Below are 16,583 nucleotides of genomic sequence, written 5' to 3'. Positions count from 1 at the left end.
AGCGTCAGCATACCAAGACATTTCGGACAATTTCATGCTCCCAACTTTGTGGGAACAGTTTGGGGATGGCCCCTTAGTGTTCCAATATGACTGCGCACCAGTGTACAAAGCAAGGTCCATAGAGACATTGATGAGCAAGTTTGGGGTGGAGGAACTTGACTGGCCTGCAAAGTCCTGACCTCAACCCAATATATAGTTACATAGTTAATCAGGTTGAAAAAAAGACACAAGTCCATCTAGTTCAAATAAATAAATAATAATATCATACAATCCCATATACACAATCCCACAGTTGATCCAGAAGAAGGTGAAAAACCCCAGCAAAGCATGATCCAATTTGCTACAGCAGGGAAAAAAAATGTCCTGATCCCAGAGAGGCAATCAACCTTACCTATAAATGTTAGTACCCAGTTATATTATGTACATTTAGGAAAGAATCCAGGCCTTTCTTACAGCAATCTACTGAGCTGACCAGAACCACCTCTGGAGGGAGCCCATGCCACATTTTCACAGCTCTTACTGTGAAGAAACCTTTCCGTATTTGGAGATGAAATCTCTTTTCCTATAGGTGTAAAGCCTGACCCCTTGTCCTCTGTGTTGACCGTAAAGTGAATAACTCAACATTAAAGTTCACTATATGGACCCCTTATATGTTTGAACATGTTCAGCATATCCTCCTTAATCTCCTCTTCTCAAGAGTGAATAAATTCAGTTCCTCTAATCTTTCCTCATAGCTGAGCTCCTCCATGCCTCTTTTTAGTTTGATTGCCCTTTTCTACACTTTCTCCAGTTCTCCTATATCCTTTTTGAGAACTGGTGCCAAAAACTGAACTGCATATTCCAGATGAGGTCTTACTATTGATTTGTACAGGGGCAAAATGATATCTCTCTCTCTGGAGTCCTTACCTCTCTTAATACAAGAAAGGACTTTGATCCTTCTCCACTATGGATTCCCCCAGTTCTACTCCCCCTAGCATGTATGATGCATGCATATTCTTAGCCCCCAACTTTACATTTATCAACATTAAACCTCATCTGCCACATAGTTGCCCAATTAGACAGTGCATTGAGGTTGGCATGTAAATTGGAGACATCCTGTAAGGACAATATTCCACTGCATAGCTTAGTTTCATCTGCATATTTCATTAAAATGTTTACTGTTTCTCTTCTCATGTGCAAAGACTGAAATTATACATTTAATCCCAGACCCTATATCATTTATAAAGATATTAAAAAGTAAGGGTCCCAGCACTGAAACTTGGGGTACACCACTGATAACCTTAGACCAGGGGTCTCCAAACTTTCCAAACGAAGGGCCATTTGTCTGTCCTTCAGACTTTTACGGGGGCCGGACTGTGGCCACTGGAAGTAGAAAAATGTCCTGGCATCAGTGAGAGAGAGAGCTAATAAAGGGTCTGGAGGATATTAGTTATGAAGAAAGGTTGCAAGCACTGAACTTATTCTCTCTGGAGAAGAGACGCTTAAGAGGGGATATGATTTCAATATACAAATATCATACTGGTGACCCCACAATAGGGATAAAACTTTTTCGCAAAAAGGAGTTTAACAAGACTCGTGGCCACTCATTAAAATTTGAAGAAAAGAGGTTTAACCTTAAACTACATAGAGGGTTCTTTACTGTAAGAGCGGGAAGGATGTGGAATTCCCTTCCACAGGCAGTGGTCTCAGCAGGGGGCATTGATAGTTTCAAGCAACTATTAGATAACCACCTGAATGACCGCAACATACAAGGATATACATATAGTATTTGAGGATTTGTGCCCCACCTTTGGTGTCATAGGGAGGAACTGTCCCCCAATTGTTGGTGTCATTAGGAGAAATTGTGCCCCTTTTGTTGGTGTCCTTGGGGGGGAACTATGCCCCATTTTTGGTGTCAGAAGACGAAACATTGTCCCAAGGGCCAGATAAAATCAAGCAAAGGGCTGCATCTGGCCATGCTGTCTGTTGCTTAAAACTATTTTTTTTTTTCCAGCAAGAACTCATCTATGTGGTCTTTTATTAAACTCTCCAATATCTTCCTGACTATAGAAGTTAAACTAACAGGTCTATAGTTACTTGATGAAGACTTTGTTCCCTTTTTAAATATATGCACCACATTGGCTCTACGCTAATCCAGTGGTACTTTTCCTGTCATTAATGAGTCCCTAAAAATGAGATACAATGGCTTTGAAATGACAGAGATCAATTATTTTAGGATCCATGGGTGGATGCCATATGGTCCAGGTGCTTTATCCACCTTTATTCTGTCTAAATATTTTTGGACCATATCACTTTTGAGCCATTGTAGATCATTTGGGGCTGTATCACTACCACCCCCATTCTGGACATGAGCTCCCCCATGCTCCTTTTTATACACAGAACTGAAGAATGTATTTAATAATTTTGCATTCTCTTTGTCCCCAGTCACCCACTAGATTATTTTGTAAAGGGCCTACATGCTCAGGCCTGACCTTTTTACTATTAATATATCTGAAGAACTTTTTGGAGTTTGTCCTACTATTTTTTGCAATTTGTCGTTTGTTTAGAATTTTTGAATCCTTGATTTCCTTTTTACATATTCTGTTATATTATTTGAAACATTTAAATGACAATAGTGTTCCTTCATTTTTATATTTTTTAAAAGCTCTTTTCTTATTGTTTATAGCTTTTTTAACTTTGGACGTGAGCCACATAGGTTTTATTTTTAGTCTATTAAACTTATTGCCCATGGGAATATACTTTGCAGTGAGGTCCCAAACAGTCTTTTTGAAGAATTCCCATTTCTGTTCTGTGTCCATTGATGCCAATATTCCCTCCCAGTCTAAGTTCTGGAGAGCACCCCTTATCCTTGGAAATTTGCTCTCTTAAAGTTAAGTGTTTTTATCTTTCCTGTATGTGTTTTTTGCTCACAGCTAACATCAAATGAAATCATGTTCTGGTCACTACTACCAAGATGTTCCTTTATATGAACATTTGTAATAAGCTCTGCATGGTTTGAGATTACCAGGTCCAACAGAGCATCATTACTAGTTCGGGCCTCAGTAAACTGGACCATAAAATTGTCCTGTAATAGCTTTATAATTTTTTGCCCTTTAAAGCGGGAGTCCGCCGGGAGTTCCGCCGTTTTTTTTTTTTAAAAGACAGCAGCTACAAATACTGCAGCTGCTGACTTTTAAAATAAGGACACTTACCCGCCCAGCGCGCCCGCGATGTCGGCACTCGAAGCCGATCTCTCGGGTGCTGCCGCCGCCATCTTGGGTATGGGAATCAGGAAGTGGAGCCTTTCGGCTTCATTTCCCGGTTCCCTACTGCGCAATAAGGATGGACCCGCTGCCTCTGGGATCTGTGTGTTTCCCAGCAGGCAGCGGGGGACTTTCGGAAAGAGGCGTAGATTCTGCAGAATCTACGCCCCTTTCCGCAGAGAGCTATCCCGGAAGTGGGTGCAGATACCTGTACTGTACAGGTACCTGCACCCCCCTGAAAGGTGCCAATTGTGGCGCCGGAGGGGGGGAGGATTCCAATGAGCGGAAGGTCCACTTTAGGGTGGACCTCCGCTTTAACTGTCCTAGCAGTGTCATTACTCCAGTTCGGGTAGTTAAAATCCCCCATTATTATCACCTTCCCAGCCCTTGCAGCCCTTTCCATCTATGCAAGGAACTGAGTCTCCACCTCACTAACATTGGGTGGTCTATAACAAACTCCAATGATTAACTTTAAACTATGCACGTCTATGTGCAGTTCCACCCATAATGCTTCAGCCACATCACATTCTCCATCAATTAGGTCCTCATTCACACTCGCTTTAAGATCCCTTCTCACATAGAGACAGACCCCGCCACCTTTTCTTTTTTTCCTTTCTCTCCGAAAGAGTGCATTGCCAGGAATATTAATAGCCCAGTCATGTGGGAATTGTGGCAAGTTTCAGCAATACCGATTACATCATAGCTCTTCTCGTGCACAAGAGCGTCCAACTCACCTATTTTGCTTGGCAGACTTCTGGCATTGGTGAACAAACACTTTAATGCATTATTACATTTTGCTCTTGTGTTTTGCATATCTTTTTTAGTAGTACAAATGGCACTATCATTTCTAATGGTTGTTTGCAACATGGGAACTTTTCTTGTCACCTGCCATAATCCTCCCCCATCTATCCCCATTCCACCCTCCATTAACCACTTGACATCCGTTTTATAGCCGAATGACGGCCACAGGGCGGATATGAATTCCCGGGAGGCCATCATATGACGGCATCCCCTGGGCACGCTCCCTGTGCGTGCCCTACAGGGCGCATGCGGAGATCACCAAGTCACTAAGACTCGGGTGATCACTGATCCGAGTAACCAATGATCAAAACAAAAGCTCTGCGGTCGTTTTTTTCTCCTCACGCAGACAGCAGAGGAGAAAAAAAAGCCGATCACCGGCTCATCTTAAAGGGACATCGGTCCCAAAACAGAAGAGGCAATTATGCCTCATTTATACCATCTGAAAGTGCCCACAAGTGCCACATATCAATGCCCACAAGTGCCACCTATCAATGCCCACCAGTGGTGCCAATCAGTGCCACCTAGAAGTGCTGCCTATCAGTGTAACCCATCAGTGCCCATCACTGCCACCTATCGGTGCCCATCAGTGCCGCCTCATCAGCGTACATCAATGACAGACAAAAATTACCCGTTTTAAAATTTGATAACAAAATAAAAAAATAAAACAAAAGGTTAAAAAAAAATTCGGTCATTTTAAATTTTTTTAACAAAAAATAAAAATTACACAGGTGATCAAATACCACCAAAAGAAAGCTCTATTTGGGGGGGAAAATGATAAAAATTTGATTTGGGTACAGTGTTGTATGACCGCGCAATTGTCATTCAAAGTGCATCAGCGCTGAAAGCTGAAAATTGGTCTGGATAGGAGGGGGGTTTAAGTGCCCAGTAAGCAAGTGGTTAATGTCTGACCCCTAACTGACCATAGAACACCAATAGAACACCTTTTGAGTAAATTAGAGTGGAGACTGCAAGCCAGACCTTCTCATCCACATCAGTGCCTAAGCTCACAAATGCGCTTCTGGAAGAATGGGCAAACATTCCCATAGACACACCCCTAAACCCTGTGGACAGCCTTCCCAGAAGAGTTGAAGCTGTTATAGCAGCATAGGGTGGGCCAACTCAATATTGAACCCTACGGACTAAGACTGGGATGCCATTAGAGTACATGTGCATGTAAAGGCAGACCTACCAATACTTTTAGTAATATAGTGTATACGTAAATCTGTGCAGCCAGCCCGCACTGCAGCAGTAAAACAAGCTTCAGTTAGAAGCTGATTGGCTACCGTGCACAGCTGTAGCAAATTTTGCACTCTCCAGTTTTAGTAAATGAACCCCGATGGATACCTAATCTTTTATTCGATTTAAGAAAGAGAGCTGGAACATGATAGGTTACTAATGATAACACCACACATCTGTTTTGTTTTTTAGAAATTGGCCAAATGTGTCCTGCTGGGAATATTAGTATAATGACTTTACTAGAAAACTGCCATCAATTGCAGTTACAATAAATGCACTTTATAATTCTTGTGACATTGTCAAAAGTATTTGAAATAAGTAACAATGTTTATCTTTACAGGTAATTCGAGGTTTGTTAAAGTACTGGCCCAAAACCTGCACTCAAAAGGAGGTAAACCACAGTTATAATGAACACAGAATCATCTAAATATTATATATAAATGAATTGGTAAAATTGAGGTATCTTTACAATATACGCTGGAAGCACTGTCTGTTGATTCACAAACATGGGAAATATGTTACATGTACTTGGACTCAAGTTTATAAAGTTGCTGTTATATTTTTTGACAAAAAGAAGGTATATAGCATACAATGAAAAAGTGAGCCTTCACGCTACTATGGAAAAAGTGCAACTGAAGTGAATATAAATCTAAACAGCTGATGATGAAAGTATATAAAATGTATATATAAAAATATATAAAATCACAAAGTGCACGTGCAAATATATAGTGCAAAAAATGCAGCAAGACGGAATAGTGAACACAAAACTATCAAAAAAGTGATAACGAAGAAAAGAGTCCTGCGCAAATGATGCCAATACTATATATATATATATATAAATAAATAAATCAAAATTAGCTAAGTGCAAAAACATCATGTGAAAAGATCAAATAAAAAATAAATAAATAGTCCATATAATAATAAGCACCAAGAAATGTTGAAAAATGATGATGAAAAAATAATGAAGTGGACAGTCAGGGCTCCCAGAACTCTCACCTTAAGACAGAGAAAACAGGCTCATCAAAAAACACAGGGGGTCTCCAATTTCATTCCTCATAAACAGCCATCAGGGAAATCCAGATAAAAGATGTAAATACCTCATTCGGCCACTAGAGGGCCATTATTAGCATGGATGCTTATACTGTTAATCCAAGGATGTATTCCGTAGTATATGGCTCAAAACAAGAGGGGAGAGGGGAAGGGAGAGAGAGAGGAGGCTCCAATGGTGTAGTATAAAACGTTAAAGGATCAATTTATTAATATAAACAAGAGACTCTCACATTAAAACTAAAACTAAGATAAAACAGCACAGCAAGATGAATAAAGATGGTGGCGTGGCGTCTTCCGCCAGTCTTACTCTACTTCTGGTACGTCCTACGGCCACTCCCTACGCGATACGTCATACAACGTGACTTCTTCAAAAAAAAGATCACGGCTTCCCAGCCGAGGCGGCGCCGTTTTTTTGAATGCAGAGGCCGGGCGTGACGTCATTACATAGCGCCCGCCCTTGGAAGGACCATAGAGACTCTGGCAACCATCTGGTCCACCGGAAATCTCTATGATCACCATCTGGGGCTGGCAGATCCTCTGTCCGACTCACCGATGGAAGCGGTGAGTCGGTAGAAACAGCAGAGGGCGGCGGGATGGGGGGTCTCCCCTTCCGCCGCCCGTAAGATCGATGAAGCGGTGTAACAGTCGCTATGATCATTCTTATGGTATAGGGAATCGCTGGCTGAAAAAGCCGATGTCTGAATGATGTCTGTAGCTGCAGGCATCATTCAGATATAACCCCGGAAAGTCAAAGATGTCCCAGGATGGTCCTCCGGCGCAAAGTGGTTAATATTCAAATTTCAACGAATACGAAAGAGATTACAGTGAATATAACGAATGAATTCAACATGATTCGAGATTCAGTATAATGAATATTGACACTCTGTAGAAATAACAAATTATCCGAAAACAAATTAACATAACGAATATAACAGAATGAAGGTATGTATATTATGAATGAAAATGAAAAGAAACTAAACAAAATGTTCTGTTGTGCACAAGTCTACCAATCACCACTAATAAAGCCACCTCTTAAAGTAAACCTGTCATGACAGGAATATGGAGGATGCCAGTGTCAGTGGCTCAGAATTGACCCTTTTCTAGCCAGCATTCAGGGTAAATTTGGCAGGCCCTGAAAACCCTTGCCAAGTGCACCCTCGTAGCATCTGCAAGAATATTAGCCTTTGTAAACAGATTTTTATGTAAATACATTATTTATACTTGTGAATGCTTCCAACAAAGTTGCGATTTTAAAGAGAAAGTAAACCTGGAGTTTTTTTCTTCTTTTTTGTTACCTGCAAAGTAAAGGCATAATGTGCTAGTATGCATGGCATACTAGCACATTATGTGACACTTACCTGCAAACGAAGCCCTCGTCATCACTGCTCGAGGCCACATCTATCTTCACCCGTCTTTCTTCTGGGCCTGCGGACTCCGGCTGTGTGACTGGCCAGGGCCGCGGGATGTAATTTCCACTCATGCGCAGGGGAGCTGCCAGTCACGGCACTGGCTTCTGAAGAAACAGCATGGGCGGCTGCTCCTTCAGAACGCATGCGCCGGTTACATAATTGGTGCAGTATACAGCAAATATCTCCTGAACGGCACACGTTTAGCAGATATTTACAGTAACTATAGGTAAGCCTTATTCTAGGCTTACCTATAGGTACAAAGAATACAGCAAGCTTTGCTTCCTCTTTAATATCTATTTGATCTATTTTGCAGTATGGTTACATCATTCTTCATATTACACCTGTATCCAAAAAACATACAAACAAATAAAAGGAGAAGTGCGGCCAAAGCTATTATGACCATACTTTTCCTGCGGGTCACGGGAGTGCACTTAGTTCAGCACTCCTCTGACCCAGATAAAGGATAAAGCCCATTGTCAGCTAATGTCACAGAGCCGGTCCAGGCTCTGTGGGAATCCCAACAATCATGTTGGGATCCACCCAGATGCTTGACTGGCAGCTGACTCAGCCTATCCATGCACTACTAAGAGCCTGAGCCAGCTGCTCCTATCTTCTCCACAGCCCAGTCCTCCAGTGAGTGCTGGAGGGGCAGAGCACAGAGCGGTGGTGACAGTCTGCGCTCTGTGCTCAGAGCAGATCTCTTGGGAGACAGCACAAAGAGAATTATATAGCATTATGAGCATGTTTGTTGGCAAAGAAGTGAATATAGAAGATGATAGTACATGAAAAAAGTAGATAATGCTGCACTTATACACTTTAATAACCTTAAAACCCCCGAGTAATACTCCTGTCATGTAGGTAAATGTGTGTGTCTTCTGGCAGGTAATGTTCCTTGGAGAGTTAGAGGAAATTCTAGATGTCATTGAACCCTCCCAGTTTGTGAAGATTCAAGAGCCTCTATTTAAACAGATCGCTCGCTGTATTTCCAGTCCTCACTTTCAGGTATATAAATGTCATATTGTTACAAAAAAAAATATTGCACATGTGTATATCTGTTACTTGATACTTTAAATTCACCAGCTTTTGTTTTCAGCCTTAAAGCAGTATTAAACCCATAAGCAGAAATGCATTATATTGCAGCTTACCAATTCTTAGATGTGATGGCTGCATTTATATCTTATTTTTAAGCTTTCCTTTATTTCTACTTGGTGATCTGACCAGTAAGTCAGAACAAGCTGTCCTGCAAATGTATCAGCTAAGGGTGTTGAGACAAACCATTTAGTATCGACAGAGTGCTTGCAATGATCAGCTTGTATTTAGTCATGTAAAACCTTTACCTCCCCAAAAAAACTGCTGCTGTAACTGCAGCGTGAGCTGGAGTTTGGCTTCAATTTGTTAGTGTATCTAAATCTGCTAGTACACCTAACACTCCCCTTCCCCCAGACTGAAAATGCTGCTGTCCAAAGGTGCCCCTGTGCTCCTTTATCTAGAGAGGGGACACTCTAATGCCCTGTACACACGATCGGATTTTCTGACAACAAAACCGTGAATTTTTTCAAAAGGATGTTGGCTCAAACTTGTCTTGCATACACGTGGTCACACAGATGTTGGCCCAAAATTCCAAACGTCAAGAACGCGGTGAAGTACAAGACGTACCACAAGCCGAGAAAAAGGAAGTGCAATAGTCAGTGCGCCCCCTTCTGCTTGATTCAGAGCATGCATGAACTTTTGTGCAACAGACTTGTGTACACACGATCCGACTTTCCGACAACAAGTTTTGTTGGCAGAAAATTTGAGAACCTGCTATCAAACATTTGTGGGCGGAAATTCCGACAGCAAATGTTTGATGGAGCATATACATGATCGGACTTTCCGGCAACAAGCTCACATCCAACATTTCCCATTGGAAAATCTGACCGTGCGTACGTGGCATAAGGGCTAATGCACACTGCGTCTCAAAGAAGCTGTTCCTACAAGCGTTTGAGGTTTTTTTTTTTTCTTCTGCCTGGAAACTCCCCTCCATGTTAGGCAATGTGGCCATGCACATTATAGGCATTTTCAGGAGTTTACAGGCATATGAGCTTACAGGCAGAAATAAAAACCCAAACGAGCAGCTTCTTTGAGCTTCTTTGGGCTGTGGTGTGCATGAGCCATAATACAGGAGGTGTGCTACAGGCAAGATCATCAGGTGAAAACAGAGGGGAAAAAGCCTAAAAAAAAAAAAAAAAAAAAAAAACTAATGTGGCCACCACATCCAAGGATTGGTAAGCTGCAATGTTTTACATTTCTGGTTTGGGGTTTAATACCATTTTAATTACATAATTTGTCTTTATATCTTGTTTCAGGTTGCAGAGCGAGCACTTTATTTCTGGAACAATGAGTACATCCTAAGTCTGATAGAGGAAAACTGTCACACCATCCTCCCCCTTATATTCGGCACACTCTACCAAGTCTCCAAGGAGCACTGGAACCAGTAAGTGCTGTCCCAGGAAGGAAGCATGCTGTAATATGTCAATAATGGGAGGCCTGTAATAGATCTATTGTATGAGGTGACTCTCATGACTAAGGATATTGCCTTCGGTCATTGGTTTTAATTCTACAAGGAAACACAAACACAGACTGACTCATCAAGCTGCAGAATCACTTATCACATGCTATAAGTGGCACATTGCTCAATATCATCAAATTTTTGGGCTCATTAAAGAAGGGAACATATTTTCTGTTGTGATTTTAACACCTCATTCACACAAGATGGAAAGCTGAAACTGAGCTTGTCTCAAATGAAAAGCTAAAGTGATCACTTTAGCATTTCACTTGATATGGGCTGCTGAAAAGCCAATTATATTGCTGGTTCTGTGTGTGAAAGCATGCATAACACCAAATACAAATGTATACAGTCAAACAGTAGTGCATCATGGGAATGGGGCCCACTGTGTTCTGACCCACACTGCACCCATGGATAGGACAAGTTTGATGTGTTGCAACAGCACCTGTCATTCCCCTCTGTGCAGTACCTGTCACTTCCCGCTGCTATGTTGGCTCCTGTCGTTGGACACTGTGTGGCTCCACTTCCTGTCACTGCCTGCTTTGTGGCTCCTAACACTGCCCATTGTGTGCCTCTACCTTCTGTCGCTGTCTCCTATGTGGCTTCTAACACTGCCCATTGTGTGCCGCTGCCTCCTTCTGTCACTGCCCACTATGTTGGCTCCTGTCACTGTTGGCTATGTGGCTCTGTCTTCTGTCACTGCCCACTATGTTGGCTCCTGTCACTGTTGGCTATGTGGCTCTGCCTTCTGTCACTGCCCACTATGTGGCTCCTGCCACTGTTGGCTATGTGGCTCTGCCTTCTGTCACTGCCACCTATGTTGGCTCCTGTCACTGTTGGCTGTGTGGCTCTGCCTTCTGTCAATGCTCACTATGTTGGCTCCTGTCACTGTTGGCTATTTGGCTCTGCCTTCTGTCACTGCCCACTATGTTGGCTCCTGTCACTGTTGGCTATGTGGCTCTGCCTTCCGTCCAGTGTTGCCAACCGTCAGTATTTTTACTGGCAGCCAGTAAAAAACAGGCAATTTTCACCTGCCAGTAAATGCCAGTAAAGGGAAAAAGTTGCCAGTAAAAAATATGTCTGTGATGTTAGGGTCGGTCCAGAGGTGGCCGAGACCATCTGAGTTCCTGCTATAGTGTGATCACACGGCACTAGGGGAAGCAGTGCCCGAGCATATCGTGTGATGTCATGGTGCAAGGGAGCCAATCAGAGTGGCCAGAGCCTCGTTTTTGGGTCTGTAGGACAGGAGCAGGGCAGGTTGGGAGCGGAACTGTCAGTGCTGTTTAGACTGAAGTAGACTGAAGTGACCAAGAGTCAACTTCATGTTTGTGTGCCTTCCTATTCTAATTTCTTGACCTCCTGTCCTGTCCCTCAGCTACTTTCTTACTATATATAAAAAAAAATATAAGAAATATATTTTTTGCCCTAATATCTACCTTAAATCACATTGCTAATTGCATATTGTACCTATTTGTAGCCTAAATACTAAAATTTGCACTTAAAACTGTAATTTTGTAACTTCTGGAAATGCCAGTAAAAACTTGGTTGTGCCAGGAAATTTTGGGTGTCGTGTCAGTAAATTTCAATCTGGTAGGTTGGCAACACTGCTTCTGTCACTGTTGGCTGTGTGGCTCCGCCTCCTGTCACTGCCAGCTGTGCGGCTCCTGTCACAGATGATCCTGTGTGACTCCATTTGCAGCCACACACAGATCCTATTGCTGGATTAGTGGGATCAGTATCTCTGATGGGGGTGGGTCACTGATGTCATCTGGAGCCCATGCTGGTCTCTCTCTGACCTTAGATCTGTGATCATTTTTTTTTTTTGGGGGGGGGGCGGATTGTGCAGATGTAACCGTGACAGATTGAGTCTGTACCCCAGTACAACCACACCCAAGGTTTGTATGTGCCTTGTTCTACCCCCCCCCCCCCCCCCCAACTCAGACTAGCTTGAGAAAGTGGGGGCTTGTAGGGTTGTAGTGGGCACAGACTGCAGGGGGGGATTAGACTGGAGTCCAGAAAAATCTGGGGGGGAATTGTCCTGGGCACAGACCAATCTAAGGGGTTACACCAGGGGACAGAATCCCAAATAGCAAGGATAACTTGCCACAAATTTGTGACAGTGTTGAATTGTAAGTCTTGTTAACTTGCTGCACATTTTTACTGGCAAGTTGTACACTTGCAGAACACTTAAAGCACTAGTTGAAATTTTTCCAATTTGTAGCAAATTTGTGTGGCAAGTCTCTAGCAAGAGCAAAGTTGCAGTGGTGAGTCTACAGCAAGAGCTCTGCAAGTCACAGTGACCCCTGTGGAGGAATGACTATTGAACAACATAACTGATACAGAACTTGCAACAGACTTGCAGAATGTTTGCAAAGAAAGTTGATCTGGAGTCAAGCAATGCAAATTGTGCAACAGATGTGTAAAGCCTGGCAAGTCTAGCAATAGCTTAGCAAGTCATTTTCAAACTTGCCGCTCAATCACTTGCTATCTGGGATAACAGAGGACAGAATTTTACTGGAGAAAATACTAAATACTAAAAGGATTGTACTTGGGACAGGCAATGTCCGATGGGAGGGATTCCTCCATTCACCAAATTTGTGTGGATAGAGGAATCTGCTGGGTTTTTCTTGCTCAACCTACTGACACAGCAATCTAAGCATATTTTATAGGTACAAGAAAGCTTTTGTTTAACCACACTTCTTTAAGCCCTCCCACTGCTAATGATATGTGACCACTGGCACAATTTTCTAAGCGTGCCTACTGGATTTCACTAAAGGTGGCCTTAGTCTTTTATAATCCTAGCACCAACCAAATTAGGGCTAGGATCACACTGATACGGTGCAATTTGAATGAGTTTGATAGTGAGATTTGAAGGACTAAAGCCAGTGTGACTTCACGCACATTTATCTGTGATTCCACTGTGTTTGCATTGCGATTTTGATACAGCTGCGATTTTAATTTATGGCCTGGTCTCTCTCTCTCTCCCCTGAGAAACACAGCACAGAGTTCTAGAAAATTTACTGAAATCGCATTGAATTTTAACACCTATGCATTTTTCAATCAGTTTCTATTCAAATATACAATATGGGCTAACAATTGCACTTCATCCCACCAGACACACACAGGACCCTTTTAAAAATCGCATTGCGCATGGACTGCATAGATGTCAAACACATGGTATTTCACTTGTCATGCTAATAAAAGAGTTCTGGAAAGCATATGAAATCGCATCTGAAATCGCATCAGTGTGAACCAAATGTTGGAACCTTTTGTTACCTGTTCCTTTCCTCCTATAATGTAATGCTGGATGCACCAATCATCTGTCACTTATCTAAATTCAATTGAAAAAAAGATGCCCACAATGCAAGCCTGGCAGTCCCCTTCCAAACTCATTGAGGCTACAGAACACTGATACACCTATAGCTAAACTAAAGGTATTTTCTTGATCATACATCACGGGACACAGGAGCTTCATTACATAGTGGGTTATATAGACACCTCTGATGATTGGACACTGGTTAACCCTCAATTAAGGAGAATTCCTCCCCTATATAACCCCTCCCATATGGGAGGCACCTCAGTTTTTTCGCCGGTGTCTATGGTGGTTGGTCACATAAAACATGTGCTACGAAGAAAGCTCTGTGCAGGTCCCTGCGGGGGCCTAAGGTCTACAACAAACCGGATCCATATCTCGGGCCGATATTTTGACTCCCAAGATGGTATGGTACCTGGGCCTCGTCATCCGAAGAAACGAGGTTTTGCCTGTAAGTCCTCTCCTATTGGAAGACTGGGCTCTGGGAAAACCAGACTTGGTGTACTATTTACATAGTGGCACGAAAGTTTCTGGGAGAGTCTTTTACAAGGTCCAGGAAGGAGGTTCCTCTGAGAAGGAACCCCAAAAAATCCTGAAGGTTGGCACAACTCTGCTCGCCATGATGGGTGAAGGCTGGAATCTGTCTGTTTTCAGCAATTCCTGCAACGAGGACAGGTAAGGGAAGTTAATCCTATATAAATGTATATTATGGATTTCTTCATTGAGTAGTTGTATGTCTTACCTGGTTTCCACCACTAGAGGGAGTAAGAGCAGCCTGATGCATATTTACATGCCTTTCAGATACACACGCTCAGTGAAGCCTGGTTCCTCCAGATGACTCACGTTTCCACTGCACTCTCTGTCACAATAAAGGTAATACAGGGGTCCCACGTAGTCTGGGGGTCCCGCGCAGCTCTGATGGTGGTCCCCTTAGGCCCTGGAAGTCCGGTGGTCCGCGTGCACGCGCGCTAAGCGCACTCCCGTGCTAATGGAGGGGGGACGTGCACGGCGCTGTACTGCGTAGGCGCCAGGCGGCGATTTTAAAAAGCCCAGAGCGCCAGGGGGCTGTAAGTGGAGACACAGGAGCTGTGGGCAGTAAGCATCCTAAGGGATTGGATCCAGGCAAACCTAAGACACCTACTCAGCATCAGGTTGTGCAGTTTAAGCATATATATTTATTGTGAGACTTTGAGCACAACAGTGATTGCACTTTGTACTAGTACCTCTGCTTTGCAGCTTAGGACTATGTCTCCCCGTAAGAGGATCTCAGGGGGAGGTAACAAAGGCACTGGTAAATCACCGCCTAGGTCTAGGGGTTCCAAATGCCTGTAGGTTACCATCCCCCCCTGCAAGACTGGAGCCAGCCTCACAGGATGGGTCAGTGCCCCTGTCAGGCTTTGCAGCCTCTCCTAATATTTCAGCCCCGGTATATATCACTGAGGACTCCCTTAGGGCTACATTGGAGGGTTTTGAAGGGAGAATCATGAATTTTATTTCAGCTTCCCTTAAAGATAGCAGGAAAAGGGGTAGATCCCCTCCCTCTGCTGAGATTCCTCTTTCAGATGACACTTCTGACAATGAGGAGAGATCCCTATCTTGGGACAGGGATCATGAGCAGTCGGATGAATCAGAGGAAGAGGAGAGAGTCCCTCCTCCCAGGCACTCAGAAAACAGGTGCAATATTATACTGAGTTGGTGCGTACCACATTCAAAATGCCTGCTGCTGAAGTCGCTACTTCCTCTGTTTCTTCCCTGGGAGTCAGGAAAATCCCACAGACTGCCTTTCCCTTTCCAATTCATCCCTTAATGGATAAATTGTTGTATGAGGATTGGGGACATCCCGATAAACTGTTTGCTCCTCCTAAAAGGTTTTCTATGCTTTATCCTCTGGAGGAAAGTTTTGCCAAGAAATGGGGGGTCCCATCTGTCGATGCGGCTGTTTCTTGCGTGAATAGAAACCTGACCTGTCCTTTGGATAATGCTCAGGTATTTAAGGATCCAACTGATAAGAAGCTGGAAACCTTATTGAAAGCCTCCTTTCCATGACTGGTGCAGTAGTGCAACCTACAGTCGCAGCCGTGGGGTTGTGTCAGTTCCTCAAGGAACAAGTTAAGCAGATGCTTGGCCTCCTTCCCAGTGAGGAGGTGGAGAACTATGCAGAAATACCTCAAATTCTGTGTTTTATGATTGATGCGATTTTGGATTCTGTCTAACAAGCATCTTGTTTGTCTCTCCTTTTGGTACACATGCGAGGGGCCCTATGGCTAAAAAATTGGGCAGCTGAGCTATCATGCAAGAAGCATTTGATTGGGTTCCCGTTTAAGGGGGAACGTTTATTTGGAGAAGAATTAGACAAGTTCGCCCAAAGAATTTCAGGGGGTAAATCTACTCTCCTTCCAATCAAAAGGAGCAAACGTCCATCATTTAGGCGTTCTCTCTCTCCCAGAGCATCAAGCTCTAAGCAGTGGCGACGGCCTTCCCAACCTCCCTCTACAGGAAAGGCTCAAGGCCGGGCCCAGGGGCAGAAAAAGACTTGGGGGCGAAAGCCTGCCAAGCAGAGCCCAAAAGCTTCCTTGTGAAGGGGCGCCCCCGCTCGGCCGAGTGGGGGGAAGGCTCCTGCAGTTTGCAGAAGCCTGGCGGGAAGAGATCCAGGACAGGTGGGTAGTCTCCTTGGTATCTCTGGGCTACAAGCTAGAGTTTTAGGAGATTCCACCTTCTCGCTTTCTAAGGTCAAGTCTTCAGGGATCCAGTAATGCAAAGACCGCTATTCCTGGCCTTAGATCACTTACTATCCCAGGGGGTGATAGTGGAAGTGGACCCAAAAGAACAGGGTTCAGGGTTTTACTCGAATCTCTTCACCGTTCCAAAGCCAAATGGAGGTGTCAGACCTATCCTGGATCTGAAGGATCTGACCCGGTTTTTTACGCATCCGGTCCTTCCGAATGCAGTTAATACGTGCTGTGGTCTCCTCCCTGCAAGGGGGAGAG

General features: G+C 43.6%; 1 protein-coding gene across 4 annotated transcripts in view; it reads left to right on the top strand.

Annotated features, from left to right (window-relative positions):
- Nucleotides 1–16,583, top strand: part of PPP2R5B (protein phosphatase 2 regulatory subunit B'beta) — a 173,626-nt gene that overhangs the window by 148,426 nt on the left and 8,617 nt on the right. For all 4 annotated transcript variants that reach the window (XM_077459509.1, XM_077459493.1, XM_077459500.1 and 1 more), the window contains exons 10-12: nt 5,620–5,670; nt 8,621–8,740; nt 10,084–10,211. In XM_077459509.1, coding sequence (XP_077315635.1) covers nt 5,620–5,670; nt 8,621–8,740; nt 10,084–10,211 — 299 coding nt within the window. The remainder of the gene's footprint in view (nt 1–5,619; nt 5,671–8,620; nt 8,741–10,083; nt 10,212–16,583) is intronic.

Source organism: Lithobates pipiens, unplaced genomic scaffold (assembly GCF_037356315.1).
Source record: "Lithobates pipiens isolate NorthernLeopardFrog02 unplaced genomic scaffold, aLitPip1_a1.2 Scaffold_10, whole genome shotgun sequence".
Taxonomy (NCBI): domain Eukaryota; kingdom Metazoa; phylum Chordata; class Amphibia; order Anura; family Ranidae; genus Lithobates; species Lithobates pipiens.
Note: the sequence above shows the minus strand (reverse complement) of the source record. Positions and strands in the feature narration are given on the sequence as shown.